The 24,710-nt window shown below is 36.4% G+C and overlaps 1 protein-coding gene and 1 pseudogene across 2 annotated transcripts in view; one reads left to right on the top strand and one right to left on the bottom strand.

Moving 5' to 3' along the window:
• The first annotated feature begins 6,948 nt into the window (after positions 1-6,948).
• Positions 6,949-13,086, top strand: LOC131166593 (metacaspase-1-like; annotated as a pseudogene).
• A 3,955-nt stretch (positions 13,087-17,041) lies between these two features.
• The window catches only part of LOC131165705 (eukaryotic translation initiation factor 4G), a 33,321-nt gene continuing 25,652 nt past the window's right edge, over positions 17,042-24,710 (bottom strand). For both annotated transcript variants that reach the window (XM_058123711.1, XM_058123710.1), the window contains exons 9-10: positions 17,631-17,825; positions 17,042-17,524 (exon numbers count right to left, since the gene is read on the bottom strand). In XM_058123711.1, the coding sequence (XP_057979694.1) occupies positions 17,194-17,524; positions 17,631-17,825 (526 nt within the window). In that variant the 3' untranslated portion in view covers positions 17,042-17,193. The remainder of the gene's footprint in view (positions 17,525-17,630; positions 17,826-24,710) is intronic.

Here is a 24,710-nt window from a genome sequence, read left to right as displayed (position 1 = left end):
TTTTGATGGTGTGATGGGTAATTCTACTTTTATTTATTTTTAGAATTTTATTTTGGGTGGAACATTTTTAGAGAATATCTAAAGAATATTTCTAGAACATTTAGGTCCTGTTTGGTTAATATGAATGAAAGATGGAGCATAAATGAAGTCTTTATTCCCTTAGGTTCTGTTTGGCTCATGAATGTTTATTTGTTGGAGTAGAATTGTTATAATACAATAGAATACCTAATGATAGGATAATACAATAAAATTATAATAAAATTGTATGTGGGTGTAATCAATTATGTAAAAGTTTATATTATTTATCTAACATGTAATAAAAAATAAATATATATTTTCATTGTAAATTTGAAAATAATTATTCTTTATTGTTGTGTTATAAATTTATATTTTTTTGGAATTTAGTTTATAATAATATCATTTTCTTTTGTAAACTATTAAAATTTTATATTATAATCACTTTATTCTTAAAAATAAACATACTGTAAATCAAATTTAATTTAAGGGTTCTAATTTTGCACAAGAAAATGTATTATCATCTTGAGGTAAATAACAGTGTAAAAAATTTCAAATTCATAACAAAAAAGAGATTGACTTTCTAATTTTATCATACAAATATATTTTATATATATATATAGATAGATAGATAGATATTTTGTCCTACTTCAAGTTGAATAGAATGATACAATTTTTTGCACGGATGGTTGTCTTTCGTCAATTTTGAGTGATTTGTTAAAATTAAGATAGAAATTGACTGCTATTTAAAATTTGACAGTGGTAGAACGTAAAAATTTTGAAGAAAATTTGCACAATTTTTCGTAAAAATTTGAGGCTCTCTCTCTCTCTCTCTCTCTCTCTCTCTCTCTCTCTAAATTCTATTTAGTAACAGGAAGAAGAAAATTACAAGATGCAACAATGGCATTCATAGTGCTTGCAGAATGGATCCAGCAGATTAACTTAAGCATCCGATCATCCAAAAGGCTTTTAGGATTAGATGTAATGTTGAACTTCTACAAAATTCAAACGCTCAAAATTGAAGGCCTAGCCAAACCTAACCATGGCGCCATTTACAAGTTTAATTCAACAGGAGAAAAAAATATGAATAACAAATTTAGTTTGTCAATCCATAATAACTTGAACTCGAAATTCCCGACTCGTTATTAGCAAACACCGTCGATCATCATTCTTTTTAATATTGTTTTTAGGGTTCTTCCAAATCTCCCCCAGGTTTAAAGTAAGATCATGATCAAGTGACAGCATAAATCTGACCTCGGGTCGGCAATGGCATCTCACCAAGTTATTTTTAGCTAGAACAGTTTTAACTCATTAAAAATCTCTCCATTGAAAGCTAGCACTTGAATTGCTAAAAAAGCTAGACAAGCAACTCACTCTCCCATGATCGAAATTTCCAGCAGCTTCATTTTCTTTCCACTTTTGATGTACCATAATTGGATATGTGCCATTTATTTTGCTGTCTATAATCATTAAGTGACTATACCACTGACGTACAAAAAGGGATTGCTAAATTGGGTATACTCCGGATTTTATCACGCTCAGTGCTCTCTGCAATCTCTCTCAGGCTAGTCCATTTTCTCCTTCTTTTGTTGGACGTGCTGACAGATTTCTCTGCATCAGTTGTGGCAGAATTGTTTTCAAATTCAGCTGTCTTTTTAGATCCCGGTTTTTGCCTCTTCCTCTTCCTCCCCTCCAACAAAGTTGCCCCTTTTTGCACCGACGGAGTTGTTAGACAGTCCGCATTATGAATATCCCTAGCTACTGTAGGCAAACTTATCTCATCCTTCTTGTAAACTTCTTCTGGACTACTAACCATAGGAATGTCTCCGGAAATTGTGGTTGATGCTATGTGATCCATCTTATCAACCTCAACACTGCTTTTCATGTCTTTCTCCAACCCACACCTCGGAACTATAGATTAATTTTGAAGATGGTTTACAATTCAGTTGACATTTCTCTTTCATATGGCTTTCTGGAGTGGCCATCTTAATATTCCAATGGGAGCAGAAGTGACACTCGTAGACCACATTGTTCTGCATAGGAATGTCAGGTTTCTTACGTCGATGCCGCCCCTTTCTACTATTCTTCTCAACCGGGATAGTACAATTATAGCCAGGCTGAAGAATTGTTTCACATCTTTCGCAGGGAAACAATGAAGGATCAGTAGGCCAACGCATGGCCCCCCCACAAGCAGCTAAGCAGTGCCCAAAAAAGTGTTGGGATAATCCCGGCCAAGATCACATGACGCACACAAATAATACATAATATTTACGTGGTTCAGCCAATTTAACCTACCTCCACAAGAGAAGAGTAACTTCACTATATATATATACAGTGAAGGAGGAGGATGATTACAATACGCTCAACTCACTCACCTTAAATGCACACTCACAGTGCACTCACAATTATTATATTTTCACTCTCACTCTCTCTATGTATATGCACAACGGAGGGGAAGTGCTCCTTTTATAGGAGAAGATCACCGCAGCCCAATTCCCTCTAAAAAAACGATTTCCCTTCTTTTTCAAAGACGTGGGTGGAACTCTAAACACAAAAAAATTGCAGCCAATTTTGACATTGACTTCCTCCTTTTATTAAATGAGGCGGGCTCCAACAAATCTCCCCCGCCCGACTCATGCGGAGAGTTCCACCAAATCTGTTGCGGTTCTACAAGTTTCGAGCTTTGACTTGGACGTTGTCTTAGTCATCATATCTGATGCATTGTCATCAGTATGAATCTTCTTTATGCTTAGCTGTTTTGACTCCAATGCCTCACGAATCCAATGATATTAAACATCAATATGCTTCGACTTTGAATGAAAACTTGGATTCTTGTTAAGATGAATAGCATTTTGACTATCATAGTAGAGAACATACTTCTTTTGCTTGAGGCCAAGTTCCTCCATAACCTTTTTCATCCATAGAAGCTCTTTGCTTGCTTCGGTGATGGCGATGTACTCTGCCTCAATAGTAGACAATGCAACACATTTTTGTAACTTTGATAGCCATGACATTGCTCCCCCTGAAAATGTCATCAAGTATCCCGAAGTAGACTTTCTGGAATCAACGTCACCGGCCATGTATGCATCTGTATAACCTTCTAACACAGGTTTGTCATGACTAAAACATAAACATAAATGAGAAGTGCCTCTTAGATACTTGAAAATCTACTTGACGACTTTCCAATGTTCTTTGCCAGAATATTAGAAAGGAATCGACTGACTACTCCAATTGCATGAGCAATATCAAGTCTTGTGCATACCATGGTGTGCATTAAGCTACCCACGGCTGAAGAGTAAGACACTTTCTTCATTTCTTCTTTATCATCTTCACTTATAGGATATTGCTTGGAAGTAAGCTTGAAGTGTCTTGTAAGTGGACAGCTGACTTGTTTTGCTTTGCTCATATTAAATCTTTCTAGTACCTTCTCCATATACCTTTCTTGAGATAACCACAACTTTTTATTTTTCCTGTCTCGAAAGATCTTTATTTCAAGAATCTGTTTTGTTAGCCCCAAATCCTTTATTGCAAAGGATTTGCTTAGTTCTTTCTTCAACTTTCCTATCTTTTTAGTATCATGACCAACAATTAGCATATCATCCACATAAGGCATGAGAATAATGAAATCATTACTAAAAAATATCTTAATAAAAACACAATTGTCAATTGTGAACCTGTTATACTCGTACTCCATCATGAAGGAATCGGACTTCTTATACCACTATCTTGGTGCCTACTTGAGGCCATATAAGCTCTTTCTCAGTTTGCACACCGACTGTTATTTCCTTTGAGCTCGAATCCTTCAGGTTGTTTCATGTATATTTCTTCTTTCAAATCACCAAAAAGAAATGCAGCTTTTACATCAAGTTGCTCAATCTCCAAGTTCAGGCTGATAGCCAATCGGAGAACAACTTGAATAGATGACATCTTCACCACGGGCGAGAATATCTCTTCAAAATCAATGCCTTTTCTTTGACCAAAGCCTTTCACAACTAGTCGCGTCTTGTACCTTGGCTATGGGTTTCCTTCTTCATTTTTCAATTTAAACACTCATTTGTTGTTGAGTGCTTTCATTACCTTTGGTAGTTCTACCAAATCATAAGTGTAGAAACCCGAACCCAGAAAAAAAATAAATAAATAAATAAGAAAAGAAGAAAGGGAGATTTTAAAAGAGCTAAGTGGTGGGACTCGTCGACGAATCCCTTATCTTCATTGACGAATGACCTTCAGTTTTGTCGACGAAGTTTAGGTGTCGTCAACGAAAAAATCCCAAAATTCAGGAAATTTCAGACTTTGTTTAAGTGTATAAAAGTTACGCAGGCTAGTGATGCGGAGTTGACAAAGGTTGTGGGAAAGGTGTTGTGCTTAGGCATCAAAGAAGGAGAATACGTGTTAAAGGAGATTCACGAAGGGATATGCGGAATCACTTGGTCAGTAGAGCTTTAGCTTATAAGGCTCTGCGGCAAGGGTTTTATTGGCCCACCATGAGGAATGACACAATTAAGATGGTTAAACGATGCGACAAATGCTAGAGGTGCACTAGCATACCACACCTGCCGACCAGTACTCTCTCTCCCTTGACGAGTCCTTATCCCTTTGATCAATGCAGACTGGATATCTTGGGACCGCTACCTCAAGCGACAGGGCAACAGAAGTTCCTGTTGATGGCTATTGACTATTTCACTAAGTGGATAGAAGTAGAAGCCCTGACCCATGTAACGGAGCACAACATTAACAAGTTCATAGAGACTTCGATGGTTTATAGGTTCGGCATCCCCTGGGCTATAGCCACTGACTACGGGAGACAGTTTGACAACGATCGTTTCAAAAAATTCTACGCTAACCTAGGCATCAAACTACTATTCGCGTCTATTGCACACCCTTAAAGTAAAGGACAAGTAGAGAATATGAATAAGAAAATCTTGCACAGTCTAAGAATGCAGCTCGAGGCTTCATATGGCAAATTGGTTGAAGAACTCCCATCCATTATTTGAGCATACCACACGACTCGACAAATAGCCATGGGGGAAACTCCCTTCATGCTCGCCTTTGGAGCAGAAGGGATCATCTTAGCGGAAGTTGGAATTTGTTCCTGGCAAAGGCAAAATTTTGACAGGAGAACAACACTGAAGAATCAAGAGAAGAATTAAATCTCTTGGAGGAAAGACAAGACCAAGCACAAACGAGAATCACAGCATACCAATAAAAGGTGGCCTTATATTACAACACTCGGGTTAAGGCACGAACATTTAAACTAGGGGATCTGGTCCTAAGGAAGGTGCGAAGCAACCCTGCATAAGGTTCAAGCAAACTTAAGCCTAATTGGGAGGGACCATACCAAATAGCATCAGAAATCAAGCTGGGAGCATACACTTTAAAGGACTTAGAGGGGAAGGAGATAAAAACACATGGAATTCAGATATGTTGAAAAAATACTACTCTTAAAATTTCATTGCAAAAGTTGTACACTTGAGTTACAAAGGCTCGAAAAGCCAAATTACAATATCAAAAGTAATAAAATGTTAGGTTGGGCTTCCTAATCACCAGTTTTACTTCCTTCTCCACCTTCTTCCTCAAACTCTTCAGTCTCGTCCATCTCCTCCCCTAATTTTGGGCTCTCGTTGCCATAATCGTACAAACATAACCAATCAAAGAAAGGTTAGGATGCATCATCCTGACCTGCTCTCGGCTCCTCCGAAAGCCTACTCGATAAGTCTTAGAAGTATCGAGGATGAACTTCTTGAAATTTCGATAGTCTGAAACTGCTACGCTAGCGGCAACAGGGATCTCTTCACTCCGAATCCTCGCGATCTCTTCTTGAAGAACCTTCTCTCGACGAGCAGCGTTGGCACGGGCATCGAACAACCCATTAGGCCAGAAGACGGTACAAAAAGCCTCGACAAGAGCTGCTCGGCAGAAAAATGCCTCGAGAAGAGTTGCTCAGCACAAATGCCCCAAAGAGAGCTGCTTAGCACTAATGCCTCGAGAAGAGCTGCTCGGCACTAATGCCTTAAGAAGAGGTGCTTGACACAAATGCCTCAAGAAAAGCTACTCGAAACAAATGCCCCAAGAAGAGGTGCTCGACACAAATGCCTCGAGAAAAGCTGCTCGACACAAATGCCCCAAGAAGAGATGCTCGACACAAATGCCTTGAGAAAAGTTGCTCGGCACAAATGCCCCATGAAGATCTGCTTGACACAAATGCCCCAAGAAGATTTGCTCGACACAAATGCCCTAAGAAGATTTGCTCAACACAAAAACCTCGGGAAGAGTTGCTCAGCACAAATGCTTCACAAAGGAGCTTCCCAGCACAAATACCTCACGAAGAGCTGCTTGACACAAAATACCCCTCGAAGATTTGCTCAGCACAAAGTGCCTCTCAAAAAGCTGCTTGGCATAAATTGCCTCTCGAAGAGTTGCTCGGTACGAAATGTCTCCCAAAGAGTTGCTCAGAATAGACATCAGCTCGGCAAGTTGTGTACGTGGCAACATCGGCTTGGATCAACCGATAACGGATTCCCTTGGCTCGGAAAAGTCGTGCACACCTCAACCTTGGATCGGATTAGCTGACACCCTAGAGTTTGGCTCGGTAAATTTGTGCACACCTTAACCTTGGCTTGGATTAGCTGACACCCTAGAGTTTGGCTTGGCAAAGTAAGTGCACACAGTAAAATTGGCTTGGATAAACTGATAATGCGCCAACATCGCTCCATGGACTAAACTTGAGTAAGAAATCTCCCATTAAAAAACCACGCACCATTATTTTGGATCGGGTCATCATTCAAATCAAATACAACTAGGCTCCACAAAGCCCAACGGGAACAACTTTCAAACTTTGGAAACGAACTTCAAAATTTGAAACTAAAGGGGGGCAATTGATATACCCTAAATATATCAACCACTGAGTCAAAAGGAAATTAAAGCCCAGCATTGATGAGGGCCGTCATCAACCAAGTCAATCACCCGGATAGAGCAATTGGCTCCAGCCCAATTATGACCAGAGTGATCCACGCCGAGGCTGTAATGGCTGGAGTGATCCATGCCAAGCGCCATAATGGTAAATCTCTCAAGGGTCAAATCTCGCCACTATAAAAGGGGGTATTCCTGAGAGGCAAAGGTATCTCATTCTAATCCATTTTTACTATTGTTTGCAACCTCTCTAAAGCAGTCCCTTACTTAGGCATCAGAGTGATTCTCCAGAGTACACCCCGGGTCCTCCAAGCCACTCTCATTTTCTTCTTTTTCAGGCGATCGAGATCGGAAGGTTCATCGGAGATTTTTTGACATTTTATCCAGCAACAATAAATATTATAGGTGATATGATAATAATTATTAATTATATTTTATAACATTAATAATATTTCAATACTTGATTTGTTGCTTAATTGCCTTGGTATAAAAACACAAGAAAAGATTTTGGTCTTTAGAATGATTAGCCTATACCATTTATATTGCACCCCAAGGACATACGATATAATATATTAACATTAAGGTTGTCATGCCCGTTATAGATGCCAAGCCAAACTTAGGTCAGGACTACTTTATAGCCAACACAATCTAATTCTATCTAGTCCAGTGTAGTCTTAGGAAACCAAGTCCTATGAAGCAAAAACTCATTGAGACTTCATCTTAATCATGATCTTAAATTTTCATGAAATTGTCAAAAATTTTGATTTCCATCACCCTCAAAATCGAAACGGCAATCAATTTTTGTCTTACATAATTTCAGTCAAAATCTCAACGAATCATCCGAAATTATGGGTTATTGCTTTGCCATCACAACCATGATTATCGATCCCTGGTATGGTATGTCAAGATAAAGTCCCAAGGAATTTTATGTGGAGCCATCACAAAAGAAGCATGGTGTGAGGGCAGCTGCAATACAATTTTGAGTAAATCAAATGTCAAATATTGAAGATAATTACAAATTTTAAATCATTATAAATTATAATATTACTATATTGTCAAATATAATTAGTACTAAAAATTATATTACTTGTAATACTTTAATTTATTATATTTTTATGATTTGTTTATACAATACTTTATAGATATAATAGTATATAATTAATATAAGACAGTAAGTGATATGTGTGTGTGTGTGCTCTTGTCTATGCATTTATGTCAAATCCATAGTGTTGGCCCGGTTGAATGTCTAGAGAGGGGGTGAATAGACTTTCTTCACAGAAGTGCAACTTTCTACAACCACAAAAAATCTTACAAAGAGCAAGTGTATAAAGTTGCTGTGTAAAGATACAGGAAATCTCAATAATAGTAAATAAGATATGAAAGAAGAGAAGCTGAACACAAAGATATTTACGTGGTTCAGCACCCCGCCTATGTCCACGCCTTGAGACCAACTCAGGGATTCCCAAAATCCACTATAATCCTCCTTCAGGCGGAGAAGCCAATACACAGCAGCTCACAAAGAGCTTTCAACAAGGTGCTCACTTAGAGACACCCAACAATAGCTCACAAAGAGCCTTTCCTTACAAGAGGTAGATGAGAAATAAATGTAAACTTGAATACTCCCTTTGAGTTGATAATAACAATAAAAACCTTACTCAATGTCCTCTTGTTAATAGAGTAGAAGCAAGACTAAGAGCAGCAAGAAGAGGGCAGTGAGTGTATAACCAAACCCTAGAAGATACCAACACCAATGAATGATTTTCTTACAATATCAACTTTCTTGGTAAGGAATAAATGCTATTTACTCCTATTTAAACATCAAATGGGCGAGGGCAAAGCTGGAGAGCCTTTGGGCATTTATGAATATGAGACAAGTGTCAAACTAGCCGTTCTGCGGCATTTAATGTTTGCTGCTACCCGATGTTTGTCGACAAAGTCCAACCTTCGTCGACGAGCTCTTCAGTCAATTCATCGACGAGGCCCTGTGTTCGTTGACAAGTTGCTGTTATGAATTCAAGAACCTCTCGGTATATTTTCGTCGACGAGAACCCTGTGTTCGTCGACGAGTTCTTCATTATATTCGTCGACAACGCCCTGTGTTCGTCGACGAGTTGTGGCTCTGAATTCAGATGTCTCTCTGTATTTCTTCGTCGTCGAGAACCCTGTGTTCGTCGACGAAGTTTGTGTTACACTCGTTGACGAATCCCTGTGTTCGTCGACGAGTTCCTTCTTTATGATTTGTTCTTTTAAGTACAAAGAAGGTTCTTGTTCTTTTGGGGGTTTCTTTTCACGGTTTTAAATAATTTTACTTGTATTTTGTTGTGCGTGTGTGATACGCCCATTTCTTGTTCTTAGTTTTGAGTTTTACTCTATATACAAGTTATTACAAGATGGTCTCTCTCTCATTCTCATATTCATCTTTCAGATGACTTTGTCTATTGTGCATCGTTCATGAATGCGTTGAGAGGCTTGTGCTTTTGGTCATGGTATGAGTTGCTTTGACTGTTTGTTGGTTCAGATGCCTTTCTGTATAGTTGAAACATGACTTAGAGAGAACCGTTAGTAGCCTTAAGAACTACTAATGGGTTGTTGTCATCAAAACACGGTAGGAATGAAAGACCCTTAACAACTTGGTCTAACACATAGCAATTGCACTTTCAAATCTTGAATATCCAATTTGGTAAAAAAAAATGATGTCCCTTTGTTCTTCAAGATCCGATTTTATTGAACTTTTAAAATAATTTTTTAAAGAAGCTTATTTAAAATTTGATTTGACAAAAAAAAATTCTTCACAAAAATTATAAAAATCTAAACAGATTCTGAAAATCCAAATTCAACTCTGACTTGAATTTGGATCTGGATTTTACAATTTTTATTTTTTATTTTTTAGGAAAAAATAGCAAATCATTCAATTTGAATTTTGGAAATTTGATTTCCTGCATGCGTGGCCAAAAACAATTTTGGTGAACTTAAATATAATTTACCTGTACCTAAAAAGTATATTGTCCTGTGGAAGGCATGCGACCTATCCATTGTGAATTTATTTTTTAGTGTGTGCAGAGAAGATGAAGGCAACTTAAGGTTCAAAGGATGCAAGATCTGTAACGATTTTGTTGTTTTGAGTATGGTGGGCTAGTGAGATTTAAATCAATGCTTTGAATTATATTAGTAGGTTTACAAGGAGGGGCGAGCAAAACAGCATTTATAGATTTTCTACTTTGAATCATAAATTTGTTAAGACTTGATGCTTCTTCTAGTTTAGAGATGTTCGTATAAACAAACTTAATTGCTAAGACTCGCAGTGAGCTTTCACATGGGTTGCCAACTTCATTCAGAGACTGAGATGCTTGTTAGTTAACTTAATTCTTGAATCTCAATTGCTCACTCCTGGCCCAAAAAAATGAGGTAAAACCATCTGTTTGCTGTAAAGTTTGCACAAGATTCTTACATCTGCTAGTGCTTCTATGTTGTTTCCATTGGAGTTGTCATATGTCAACCATGGTCTATACTCGAGGCAATGTGAAGCGTTTGAGAGATGAGACTTTAGTTGGAGATTCTATTTGCCATTTTCCATAGTGTTTTGAGTATGCGATAAAGCTCTTAATGCTTTTGCTGCTGGGTTGATGCTGAGTTTCTGCTACTGTACTATTTCAAAACACAAGATGGAGTTTTCTCTAACTAGGGGAGTTTGATGGGGGACCCCATATGGATTATACTAGCTGAGAAAATGCAGAATAGAAGTTTTGGCTGTTAGGCTTTAACACTGAAACAGCCAATCCTCTTCAAAATCAGTGCAATAGTTTCTGCTAGCGAAGATTATACGAAAGACTGAAGTTTATTAATCATGTGCTGAAGATGGCTAGCAGCCTAACAATACTATTAAACCTCAACAAACCAACACCCTAATAGACAACTCATAAAATCACCCAAAAGTGAGATTAGCCTGTAAATTACAAAACACAATCACTCGAAAAAGCTCGCAAAATTCTGACATTTCTATATAAGAAATGAAAATCTAATGGAAAGTTGCTAAAAATAACAAAAAACTGCTGGGAAGCTGTTGAAATGACCTAACCTAATTTGAATTTGAATTTGACACAAGGTTTTTCATGTATATGTTGAACTTGGAATACTAAGTCTTACTGGAAGGCTTCTTGCAATTGTGCGAGTAGATAATATTCTGCATGAAGTTTTAGAAATACAGGATTTCAATTTTGTCTCAATTTGGGTTGTCTAGATTTGGGATATTTTAGTTATGCTGAGGTTATTTTGTTATTTTTTTCTTGTATGTTTAGAGTTTCTTATATGCCTAAGTAAGCTTAAGGAACGGGCAAAATTGGATCTTTAAGTGAAATCTTTTCCCTACTCCCTCTGTCGCTTCTACTTCTCTTCTCCTCTTTCTTCCTCTGTCGCTTCATAATGCTTTCTAAATTCAGTGCCATGCAATATGGGACTTTCAAAAGGAGTAAAGGCTCCATTTAGGACGTTGCATATAAATTGCAGACATTTTATTTCACCATATGACACAGAAGAATATAATTAGACAGCTTTGATAATTTAGCCGCTATCCTCTTTAAGATTCAGATTTGAACAAAGAAATATGTCTACTATGGACAAGCATTCCCAAGCTCATGTGACGTAGAATGTGAGTTTTCTTGCTTTTCACTTGTTAGAGCTTAGGCTAATTGTGGATTCATTACCAGTTACTTTGTGTGCCAAATGGGTGGAAGAAAAGCGAAAAACAATTCAAAGCCCATTTTAACTATTTTATTTTGGAATGTTCTTGTACATTCCAATATTTTCTTTCTTTTCTCTCTTAGCCTCTGTTTGGATTTAGGGTTTTTGAGAGAGAAAAGGAATGGAAAAGAAAATAAGATGGAAATCAATTTCCCATCAAGGGTGAAGTCATTCAAATATGAATGAAAAATAAGAAAAATAATACGCTAATGCTCTAATGCTATGTAAAATAAAATTTTGATTAATTGATTTGCTAGGTTTATTTTCATACACATTTTCTTTAATTACCAAATACTAAAAAGTCTATTACTTGATATTTTCCTTTTCTTTTCTTCATGCTTTCCAAGTTCCAAATGGAGCCTTAATTTTTTGACACTATTTTCTAGAGCTCGCCACCCCACCCTCTTTCTTTTCCAATGGTGTATGTCTCATTCTCTCTCGCCGCCTCTTTTCCTCTCTTCCATATATTTTTTTGTTCTTTTGACAGGTAACATCTGGGTTAATATTTTTCCAAATTTGAAATGCAGAGGAAGAAACTGATCCCTACAAAATCCCTACTAAACACAGTATAAGTATGGCGTTATTGGCTTGTACAAGGCTGTAGACCAGGTGACTCCTTGCTGTTATACTATTCTGATCATGGTTCACAAGAGAGGAACAATGATGGTGGCCAAGTTTCAGGATATGATATAACTTTGTTTCTTGTGGATGGCGCAAATGATGATGATGATGAGATCAATAAAACGATTGTTAGACCTCTTCCCGAGGGAGCTAAGCTCCATGCAGTAGTAGATACTTGCCACAGTGGCACTGCTTTGTATTTACCATTCCTTTGCAGGATGAACAGGTTAATTTCTACCATCTTCTTTTCAATTAATATCTCTTACCTCTGTACTAGTATCTAGTTCAGAACTGTACGCAGCACCAACAACCACTTCAAGGATTTTCAATGTGTGATTATATGTATTTCCAGTTTGCAGTGCAATGATGTGAACCATTCTCATAATCTTGCTCTTGCATATTAAGCAAATGTTTAATTTTTATAGTGCTTTAATATCTTGTGTTTATTAATATGACATATTTTGAATAGGTATACCGTTATTTGTGTTCTGAAATTATTCTTGCTATTTCAAAAATAAAATTCTCTCTCTCTCAGGCATGCTGTGCTCTCCTTATCTCTCTGCTATTAATTTTTTTCTGATTTAATTATTGATATTTGAAAGAAATTCTTTATGACCACTTATTTCTCGTTCAAATTGTTAGTTTCAATTGTGTCAATATTATCATACAGTTTTCCTTCTTGGAAATAGGAGTGGGCAGTATGTGTGGGAGGATCACCGCCCAAGATCAGGTGTATGGAGAGGAACCAGTGGTGGAGAGGTCATTTGCTTCAGTTCCTGTGATGATGATGAGAGCTCTTTTTAGTACAACTGTAAGTTTCAATAAAACTGATTAGGTATCTTCCTTAATAGGGACAGATCTAGGATGACCTTCGTTTTTTTCTTGGTCCTTTTTTTTTTTTTTGGGGGGGGTGGTGGGGGTGTGGGAGAGGAGCAAAGTACTAGAAGGATAGTTTCTAGCTTTGATGTTTGAGGGACCAAATTTTAAAAAAAAGTTCAACGCCCACTGCACAAGGATCCTAAACTACATTGGGGTATGTCAAGGGTATGACATATGGAGCCTTATCAATTATCTCCACAATTAGTGAGGTTGTTTCGGTAACTTGAACTCATGACTTCAAGTTTGAATATAACACCCTTAACCTTGGGTCAAGGCTTTCCCTCAACCAAATTATCAAAATGAGATATAAAAATTGTGATTTTCCTTTTTCTGGTTCTTTATAGGATTAATGTTTTTGTGGCAAGGAGTCAATTGGCACAAACCCCTTGAGATCTGGCCTCCTTCCTATATTAAAAGGGTAGCCGAGTGCATGAGGCTCCAACTAAAGCAGGCCATAGGGATGAGGGTCAGATGTATGTAAACTTGATTCCTATGGTATTATATCCTAGAAACAGAAAGAAAAGATTTCATTCTACTGCTTCTCTGGGGACAGGCTCTTTCAAAAATTGCTTCAACAGGTATCATGACATACTGTTTTATCCAAGCCCTTGAGCGTGGAAATGGGACTACATATGGTACCATGCTAAATGCAATACGTTCAGTCATTTGGCGCATGAGTAGAAACATTAGAGGCAGGCTAAGACAGGTATTGATTCTCATGGTTGTTGCATATAACAGTCATTTGTTTGAGTTGGAGACATTGACCCATGTCAGGAAACATATTATTTTCAATTTTAGGCACGCTGATATTTTTATGGAACAAAAGCGAGGTTCTGGCCCATAAAAGTGATGACGATCTCATAAAATTTCGTATCACTCACTGAAATTTTGTATCCCTGTATGCCTGCACAGCTCATGCTCGGTTACATCTGTATGTGTATATGTATGTGCATGCATATGATAATTGAATGAGGGGATTCGCATGCACAATCAAGAAATAGTTTTGCAACTGATGAAGAAAACAGAGCAGAAAACAAATTTTGAGGATATTATCAAAAACCCACGTCTAGGTGCTACATATGCATGTCATTTACCTTCGTTCTGGTTCTTGTGGCATGCGAGATAATTCCACTAGTTGGTTTGATGAGCTTGGAATGCCTTGGATCAATTTTTGAACTGGTCAGCATAAGCTTCGCTGTAATTATGATTAGCAGAGACCTATATCCATAATTTCAACTATGGATATAATTGTGTGGAGCATTTCATGCATCCAAGGAAGAGAGTATTGATAGTTTCACTGATTTTCCATGTTTTGTCTGAAAACAGGAGCCGCAGTTGACCACCTGCTAGCCATTTGATGTGTATAAGTATAAGGAGCCCTTTTTCATATGATATGTTTACAGCACATCTAGAGATTCGTCGTCAGATGAAAGGAATTGGTTCGCAAGAAGAAAGGGGTTTTTTTTTTTTTTTTTTCAAAATTGGGTTCTCTTAGATTTGTTTGGTAAGGAGAGTAGAACAACTTGTGGCCCATGTATTGTGCATGAACAATGAACATTGCAAAATTCATATTTTTCAATGTTAACATCTTTTATCCCTTCAGGATGGCTGTGTGGGAAGGCACTAATGCTTATTCATATGCACATCGACACGATGACCCATCTTTATCTTCTTGATTATGCAAAAAGTGATATTTTTTATTGGTACTAGTGAATGGTGCACTTGCTAATTTGAGCCAAATAATTGGTGAAATTACATAAACATTTTCCATAAACTGATTTCCAAAATAATTTCCATCTAACTCAAGCTAATTCTTGATCGTCTTCTGTTTCCTTACCGAAATGCTTTTGTTACATGAAGTCATTTCTAAGGATATTTTTCTTGGCCATAAATTCCTTCAAGTTGTGTTTGGAAGCATTTTAAATCTTGTATTTGAATTTGTGTGGATATAATTGTATTTCAATACAATTTTATGATGTGTTCATTGGAATTCAAGTTGCTAAACTCAAAGTCCCTTCATTTATTAAAATTACAAATGTGAAGAATTTTTTTTTTTTTTTTTTTTTCTAAAATGAAGTTTGATTATGAATAAAGGCTATGGAGACTAATTGAGAACTTATTAGATGCCGAATTGGCTTTAAGGGCACATGGGATCACCTTCTAATGCAATGTATAATGGCTCCGGTTGGCAAGTACTAATTAATGGCATCCCAACTCAACTCTCAAGATGAAGAGAGACAAGGAAACCTCTTTCCCCTTATATTTATTTATATCATCTCTACTAATTCCTTATTGATGACCTTGCTCAAGTAGTGTGACATCATTTATCTTAGCTTTAGCTAGTGGGCGTTAAGTAATATGTAACACAAGGATTTTGTTGTGGTGATTGGAGTCATCAGTAGTGCTGGTGGAATATGAATTCAACTACCTGATAGTTCAAATTATGATTCCTTAGTGTCAACCTTAACAAGGACAAGGGCCTTCAAGCCAATGACTTGAAAACTTCCATGGAAGAGGATGTGTATTGCTAGGCAAGATTTGGTGTAGTCTTGTCGCTACACAGGCATGACTCTACAATCTCTAGTCCAACACAATAAGGTATTGTTCGTTTTGATTTACTGACTACATGATTTTGTCCTATACAAGACACCTCATATTTTTGGTATCTGAACAATCCTTATAAGTCCAAAATTTTCTTGATACACATCCGATGTAAAACCATGACATGGTTTCTCCTTCAATCTTTGACGTCCTCCTTAAATCAGTCCACACCTGTGTAGAATTTACCCACTTTATGCTTTCTCCCTGTATGCATTCAAAGAGAGACCATTACACTCTGTCACACTCTAAATAGATCAAGGCAAGGGTTACTTCATGTGGGCCAGTGGCTTTACCTAGCAGACAGAAAAAAAAAATAGGAGAGGAACTTTGAAAAAGCAAACCAGAGTTCCTTCAGTAGGGGAGACAAAGTGGTTTACTTCAGTTTTCTACAATGCATAATGTCTCCGCTGCCAAGTCCAAGTCCTAATTAATGGCACCCCATCTCAACCCTCAATATGAGAGAGAGAGAGAGAGAGAGAGAGAAGGAAAGCCCTTTCTCCCTTGCATTTCTTTCATCGTGCTAATTGTTCCTCAAGCGTCCTCATCTCTCTATTTCAAGAGGAAACTTTCTCCTATACTTTCGTAAGGTTGCCAGGATATTTTTCATTTTCCATAAAAATCCATTTCAAGTCTGCTGCCTCTCCAAAGATATATGTAATTTTAATGTTTCATGAAGATATCCCAGACAGTCATCAATTTTGCTATATTTTAAGGGGCTGTTTAGCCCTAAGACCCACTCTCATCTTCTAAGATTTGTTCACTAGTTTCTCCATGCCTGCAAATTGTATAATTGGTTCAATTACTTGGGTTGAACAAAAAGAGCAGTAAACACCACCTCATAGCCAGAAGATTATTTTATTTAGCCCTTCCACACTTTTAACATTGCCTGCATTTTGTCAAAAGAGTTAATTGATCAAACCTACCCTCTTTCTCCTCTTGCCTGCTAATTAAATAAGTACAACCTGATACTCTTAAGTAGACTCCCATAGTTCTCAACCCAACAAAAAAATATTTCAAAAAAAAAATCTTTTTCCTTCCGAGAAAATTTCCTACTAATCCATGGCACTGGCGCATCCTTCAGGATTTCTGCAGTTCACTTTTTTTTTTTTAATTGTTAGAACCAACATTCCCACCAGAAGCCACTTATTTATTCATTTTCTTAAAAACCTGGCTTAAAAATCAAAACTGGTGTATGTAAATTCCCAGACACAGACATGCCAATTAGGCAGAAGCTAATTTCAGATGCTCAATTGAACCCTTTTTGCAATGACAGTACAAATTTTGAAGAAAAAAAATATAATAATAATATTAAGATATGGAGAAGGAAGAAACCGCCCCACAAAAGAAAATTTTCTGGATAATCAGATTACCCTAAAAACATCAGACCAGAAACATTGTAAACCAAATACAGTAAGCAAGCATCACTATCCACTAAATAAACATTTCTAATTTCCTTGATCTGTATGGATCTGAATGCTTGAAATCCTCCAACCGCAGGTTCGAACTTGTACGGATCTCATTTAAAACAGAATCTCCTCTCTCTGTTTTAATCATCTCCAATGTACTTCCAAGAACTTCCGCTGCAAGTCCAACCTCCCGAAGATTTCCTGCCTCCTCTCCCCCTTCATATATTAACCGGCCAATGTCTCTCAATGAAATCACATTTTCCAGAATGACCGTGGCAAAGATGCGGCCAAGAAATTCTGCTGCTTTTGGGGCATCATTCACGGCATCCTCCAATGTGGTTAGTACAGCTTCAAACCTGGCCCGAAAAACAAAAGCAGCAGAGCAATGATTAAAACAGAAAAGTTGAGCCATCTAATTAGCTAGTTCTCTCAAAGAGTAGGAAGAAAATCAAGGAGCTTTACCCTTTGATGAGCTGTGGCTGACTTAACACGCCATCCCGATATCTTGTAAGATTAACAAGAAGCTTAGCCAAAAGATCCCTCTCAATATCCTTTCTTTCAAAAGAGTCTGTCACCCAAATCGATATCATTGTTGGATAGAAGCCAGGGGAATTCAGATCTTTGACACATAAAGCAACTTCCTTCTCATCTTTGGCACTGAAACAAGCAGCTTTCAATGAGTATCTCAGGAAGGTTGGGATCCCACACTATTAATCCTAAGAAAGCACACACACCAGTAGTCTCTCCACTGGATTGACTGCCATTCTGCAACTATACAAATATACAGCAGGGACACGAGCAAGACGTCCCAAAAACAATTCATGGCAATCAAGTCCTGGCTGGGTGTGGTGCTTTGACCACAAAAATGCAAATTACGTTTTTCATTTTATATTTTTACAAATAACAAAACCACATTAAAAAGAGAATGCACCTACGAATGCAATGAGATTTGCAACTATTTATGTTCAGACATATTTGTCACTTTAAAAGGCAGGTCACCTGGTAATAATCAAAAAGAAGAATCCAGAACCACCAATTAATAGGTCAAGATAAACAACAAATCTGGCCCAGCTGAATCATTTCATCAATTTAGATGCTTAAACTATTAAAAGCAGTCAGTAGCAATCAGCAGAATACATTCAAGCTACCAAATCCAACTATGGTGCACTAATAACTTCAATGGCAAAGCAACAAATTTGAAAGCCACTCATTGTCTAAAAATAAGCGTAAAAAGGACCAAGTCCAACTAAATTTTATTTTTCTAACTTCTATAATATTCTCTTTTTTTTCACTGTTTAAGCAATTGTATTGGGTTTATACCTTCAAGATTATAGGCTATCATCATTAAAAAAATTAGTATTTAGCTCATCTAGGTTCCTAAAAATAGTTACCAAACCCAAAAAAAAAAAAAAGATCTTTTAAAAATAATTTCCTTATTTTCCTAGCATCCTAAGCTCATCTTGAATGACGTTGGTCCTGGATGACATGCTATCAGAGTGGACCTTGACCCAACAGATCTATCAGAGCTTTTGACAGGGGCCTTACAATTTCAATTCAATTTCCACAACTGTCAGTGTTTGACAAGTTGCTTTGCGAGTTTCTACTGAAACTAGTCAAGTTCATGAATTTAACTCAAATCACCTTGACCAACAAACTTCTCCACCACCATCAATATTCAACACCGACCTCCATTGTTTCATGACTCCTCCATTCCAACCAATAAAATATATTTCTAGAGAAAAAACCAAAAACGCAAAAAAAAAAAAAAATCCTCCCAGGCCTTTAAAGAAATCATAGACCTCCATATTTATTGTCAAAATTCTAGTGTCATCACCAAGCCAGTGTTGCTTCTAGTTGTTAGCATCATTCTTATTCCCCGATTGCTCAAATCAAAGGCCATGGCCCTCATCTTATCTATTCACAGAGGTTCACCACTGTGAGTTTTTCAGTGTTGTCAAAAGATCAAACTCCCTTTGTCCCTTCAATCTCATTTTCGTAGAAGCCTCCAAAACCTTCACGGGCTGAAGTTTGTGTTGCTGTTGTTGACTTCTCTCCACAATCTCACAGCCTTTGACTTTGATTTTCAACACTAGCAGTTCGGGCAAACCAGTTGTCATCACCAGCCCTGGTTATAGAACTCTCGTCAATGTCAAGCCTTGCAGTCACTTTACATCAAAACAAAATTGCTGCTCCTTGCTCAGCAGCCTAGTTGCCACTTGCACAGCCTTCCATTTTTGAAAACAAACATGCAAACAAGATATGGCACAAAGAAGACACCTTTCAAAGATCAAACTGAACTAACTCACCATAACTCAACTGAACTGAAGCAATTCAGTTTGACTGGGCCAAAAAGTTCAGTTCAACTGTTGAACTGAACTGAACTGAAGAACCAAAACAAAATCTGAACCGGCCGAAGAGCCATAAAGAAAATCTGGGAAGGTGGGGTTAGGAGGAAAAAATAGTGATTAACTTGGGCTTGGGAAAAGTTGGATTATAGGGTGAGTGAACTCGAATTTATGCTTTGCACTCTTGTACTTATTATTGAGAATTAGAAGAGAGGCCTTCCTTTCCACCAATTCTAGTAGTAATCCAACAGGAAGAGGTAGTTGAGAAAGCTACTAAATCCTATTCCTTTTTGAAGTCAGCACATTACATAGTCTCCTTCAGGCCTGGTTATGATCAGGGTTCTTCATAATTCGTATTTTTTAGAATTCAAGGTCAAATTCTTTCTAATTGGAGTAGAAAGATGCAACATGAAAGCAAAAGTGATTTTACTTTACAGATTTTTATCATTTTTTTAAATTACTTTATTGAGATCACATCTTCGAAATTCTAGGGTATTATTATTCAGGAAATCAGTATTTCTGTTTTTAAAAATTTATAAAAATAGTTTCCTTATCTTTAAAGCATTGTAAGCCTAGAGAACGCCACCATGAGTTAGTTTCATTACTACATAAGTTCCAAAAATTAAAGTTTTGAGACATTGGTCCTACATTAGTGTCATAATTATTTCAATATAATTACAGGAATGCCTCTACAATAATAACACACACATATATACAATAATTGTAATCATTTTAATGCTGATGATGATGATGATAATATAGTGAAAACAAGTAATAACACTGATGATACTAAAGTGAATAAGAAGAGGAAATTTCGTCCAGGGACAATGGATGATAAGGATATATTTGTCCCAGGAACCAGTGAGAATCCAACATTACTTCAGAGGCGGGTTTTGAATACTCTTGTTTTGGGAGCATGCACAAAGCACTCATATTAGTCATTTTAGCCCATTATAGACCTCCAATCACCAAGCACAACTCAAATAAGTTCACAAGCATGTGGACGCTCAAACATACACGAGCACAACTTTACCAGCATATTTCCCCAAACTACTAGTTGCAATGGAATTTAGAGATTACAACACAAGCAAACCTTAATTTCAACAATTAGGGGTTGTCTAATCATATCTTCAATTGCACTGGCCTAAGCTCTCACACATGCATTATGCACTCATTTTTATTGTCATATACTGCCACATAGGACTCTCATTCCTTCCACTATCTAATAAAATTTTCCTTTTACCCTGATAGGTACTCTACAATCACACAAAACATCAAAATTTCTCCATACCACTCTGCTGTGATTCCATGCGAAATGACCTCATAAATTTTTCATTTTTGTCAAATGATCTTAGAAGTGGAATAATTCCTTTCTAATGCCTCTTGACTGCCAATATCAACTATTTCGGTTTATTCCATCACTTAACTCACTTATCATTACTAAATTACATTACACATACTCCATATAGTCCTTATTCTGATGCATTAGATAGTATATCTTACATGTCACACTCTAGTTTAGAATTGATCATAGTTAAAAGTAAACACAACACCGTAGCAGATCACAAATTGGTACAAACGGTTCCAAAATGTGGTAAATTTTGTTCCAAAATGCTAAATCTAACAATCCAAAGTTTTAATTCAATATTTTTCCCATAACATTCTTTTTATTATTAGTTAAAGCAAACCATCACATTGTTATTTCACAAAAGAAAATCTCTTCCATATTTATCAACATCTCAACATTCTCTGCAAAATATGCTAGCGCTTGTAATTTTATTTTTCATTAATATACCTACAGAAGTCCCGTACCATGAGATCGTTCTAGGTAATATTGGAATTGATCCATACCCTAGTCTCATCAATTGGCACAATATTGTCAAACATACCCCATGGAATTCTATTTTCTAATTTATGCATGAAAAATAATTCATTGTCGACCTTTGACGCATACAGATAAGGATGGGAAATAACTTCACTCTGTCTCCAATTGCTCACATGTTAATTGTAACACTATTATGCAACACTTTAATAGCAACCATGTAATTCTTTAAGTTCACCCACTTCTCCCCCCCCCCCTCCCCCAAACCAAAGAAAAAAGAAGGGGGGGGAGAAATCACTAGCTCCCCAAAGATCTAATTATAATCTTTTCTTACTTCAATAAATTCGTATGTGAACTGTGAAGTCTAGTGCTACTCTCTATACCTTTACATCCCAAGTAAACCATTTAACATCACAAAAAACTTCCTCATGCATTTCTGTGCACATCAATTCCATTGCAACAGTTACTTCACATCAAGAACTACATTACGCAATCCATGCTTGCTCCCCATTCATGCGAAGTTATATGTATATATATAAATAATTATATAAGAAAAAAGAAAAGAAAATACAATAGGGATAATAAGGCATCCTATAGTAAAAAAAAAACAAAAAAAACAAGCCTTAAGTTCCACTAGGCGGGATATGCTATATGAATCATTTTTCGCTAATTAATGCAATTATTGACCATTTTTTTGACAAATTTAGGGTCACTAAATCCTTACTATCTCATTCCAAGTTATTTTAGGTCTACCTTTACCCCTTCTGCTGCTCCCCACAGTAACTAACTCATTCTTCCTCACTAACGCACTATGTGGCCTATGTTGCAAGTGCCCAAACCATCTAAGTTGCCCCTTCCTTATTTGATCTCCTATAGGAGCTACACCTAACTTATCGCGAATATGTTAATTCCTTATTTTATCTTTCAGTATTATACCACTTAGCCATCTAAGCATTCTCATCTCGGCAACTTTTACTTTTTGGATATTCCGTTTCTTTGTCACCCAACATTCTGATCCATATAGCTAGCTGGTCTTATAGCCGGCCTATAAAACTTCCCTTTTAAATTTAAGGGTGTTCTATGATCACAAAGCACACTTGAAACACTTCTCCATTTTACCCAACCGGCTATAACTCTATGCATTACATCATCTTCCATTCCTCCTTCAGCTTGCATTATAGATCCAAGGTATTAAATCTACAAGTACAATTTATTTCTTCATCATCAAATTTAACTATGTCTCCAATATTCCTCCTACCATTACTGAAATTACATTTCGTATGTTCTGTCTTATTTTTACTTATCCTAAAACCTCTGATTCCAAAACTTCTCTCCATAATTCTAGCTTAGCCTCTACTCTGCCCCTAGTTTCATCAATCAATAAAATATCATCTGCAAATAACATACACCATGGAACCTCATTTTGAATGCTCTTAATCAGTTGATCCATCACTAAATCAAAAAGAAAAAGGCTCAAAGCAGATCCTTGATATACATCTATGGTGACTGAAAATTCTCTAGTTTCTCCATCTACAGTCCTTGCACTAGTCATTACTCCATCGTACATATACTTAATGACATCAGTATATCTACTACATACACATTTTTTTTTCTAAAACCCACCATAGAACTTTTCTAGGTATCCTATAATATGCTTTCTCTAAGTCAATAAATACCATATGCAAGTCCCTCCTCTTTTCCCTAAACTTTTCAATTAATCTTCTTAAATATATATAGGTTCTATGGTAGATCTACTAGGCATAAAACCAAATTGATTTTCTGAGACCTTCGGTTCTAACCTTAATCTTTATTCAGCTACCGGTTTCCACAATTTCATCATATGACTCATAAGTTCAATTTCACGTTAGTTATTACAATTTTGAATATCTCCTTTATTTTTGTATATAGGTATTTAAGTGTTTTTCCTCCATTCATTTGGCATTTTCTTAATTTTTATAATTGTGTTAAATAAATTAATTAACCATATAATTCCGCTATCACCAAAGCATTTTCAAACTTCAATTGGGACGTTATCCGGTCCTATAGCTTTTTCCATTTTTTATCTTTTTTAGTGCAAGCTTAACTTCGTTAACTCTAATTTTGCGAATAAATCTCAAATTTTAAGTCTTTTCCTCATTTGTCAATTCTAAATTTAAGCCTTCTATTAGGTTTTTATTAAACAACTTACTAAAGTAACTTCGCCATATATCTTTAATGTCTTCATCCTTAACCATGACAATATCATCCTCAATTTTTATACATTTTACATTTCTTAAGTCCTTGCTCTTCCTTTCTCTAACTTTAGCAAGTTTAAATATATCTCTTTCCCCTTCTTTTGTATCTAATCTATCATACAAATTATTAAATGATCTGTGTTTAGCTTCGCTAACGGCCTTTTTTGCATCTTTTCTCACCTCTTTATACTTTTTAAAGTTATCCATGTTTCTACATTTTTGCCATGTTTTATAGCAAATTCTTTTTATATTTACGGCTTTTTGGACATCTTTATCCCCAACTTTCTTTGCTATTCGATAATCGTCCCCTTGATTCACCTAAAATCTATTTTGCTATCTTTTTAAATTTTATTATATTTCCCCCTTTAGGTTCCACCACGTAATCCCCTTACACTGATTTATTTTATCCTTTTTCTTCCATTTTATAATACATATATCTAACACTAAGACTCTAGGTTGTGTGGTTAGACTTTCACCTGGAATAACTTTACAATATTTGCATGATAAACGATCTACCCTCCTATTTAAAAAAAAAAAAATCTATTTAACGTCTATTTTGTCCACTTTTAAAGGTATTAAGTGTTCTTCTCTCTTCTTAAAGCAAGTATTCATTGTAATAAAATCAAATGACATAACGAAGTCTAAGATCATCTCTATACACTCATTTTTGTCTCCATACCCATATCCTCTATGTATCCTCTCATAACCTTTATTATCTCTTACAACGTGTCCATTCAAATCTCCTCCAATGAATATTTTCTCAGTCCCTGTTATGTCTTGTATAATACTACCCATATCTTCCCAAAATTGTCCCTTAAGATTTTCTACTAAGCCTACTTAAGGAGCATAAGCACTAATGATATTTATTATCTCTTGGCCTAATACCATCTTGATTTTTATAATTCTATCCCCTACTCTGCTTACATCAACAATGCTATCATTTAAGTTTTTGTCTACAATAATTCCTACTCCATTCTTATGCTTTTTCTTTTTCCAGTATACCAAAGTTTAAATCGTGATTCATCAATTTCTCTAGCTTTCTCCCCCACCTACTTAGTTTCTTGAAGGCAAATTATATTAATTTTTTTCAAATCATTGTGTCCACAATTTTTATGTTTTTACCTGTAAGTGTCCCTATATT

Source organism: Malania oleifera, chromosome 10 (genome assembly GCF_029873635.1).
Source record: "Malania oleifera isolate guangnan ecotype guangnan chromosome 10, ASM2987363v1, whole genome shotgun sequence".
Lineage (NCBI taxonomy): Eukaryota > Viridiplantae > Streptophyta > Magnoliopsida > Santalales > Ximeniaceae > Malania > Malania oleifera.
This window is presented reverse-complemented; position numbering and strand designations above follow the sequence as displayed.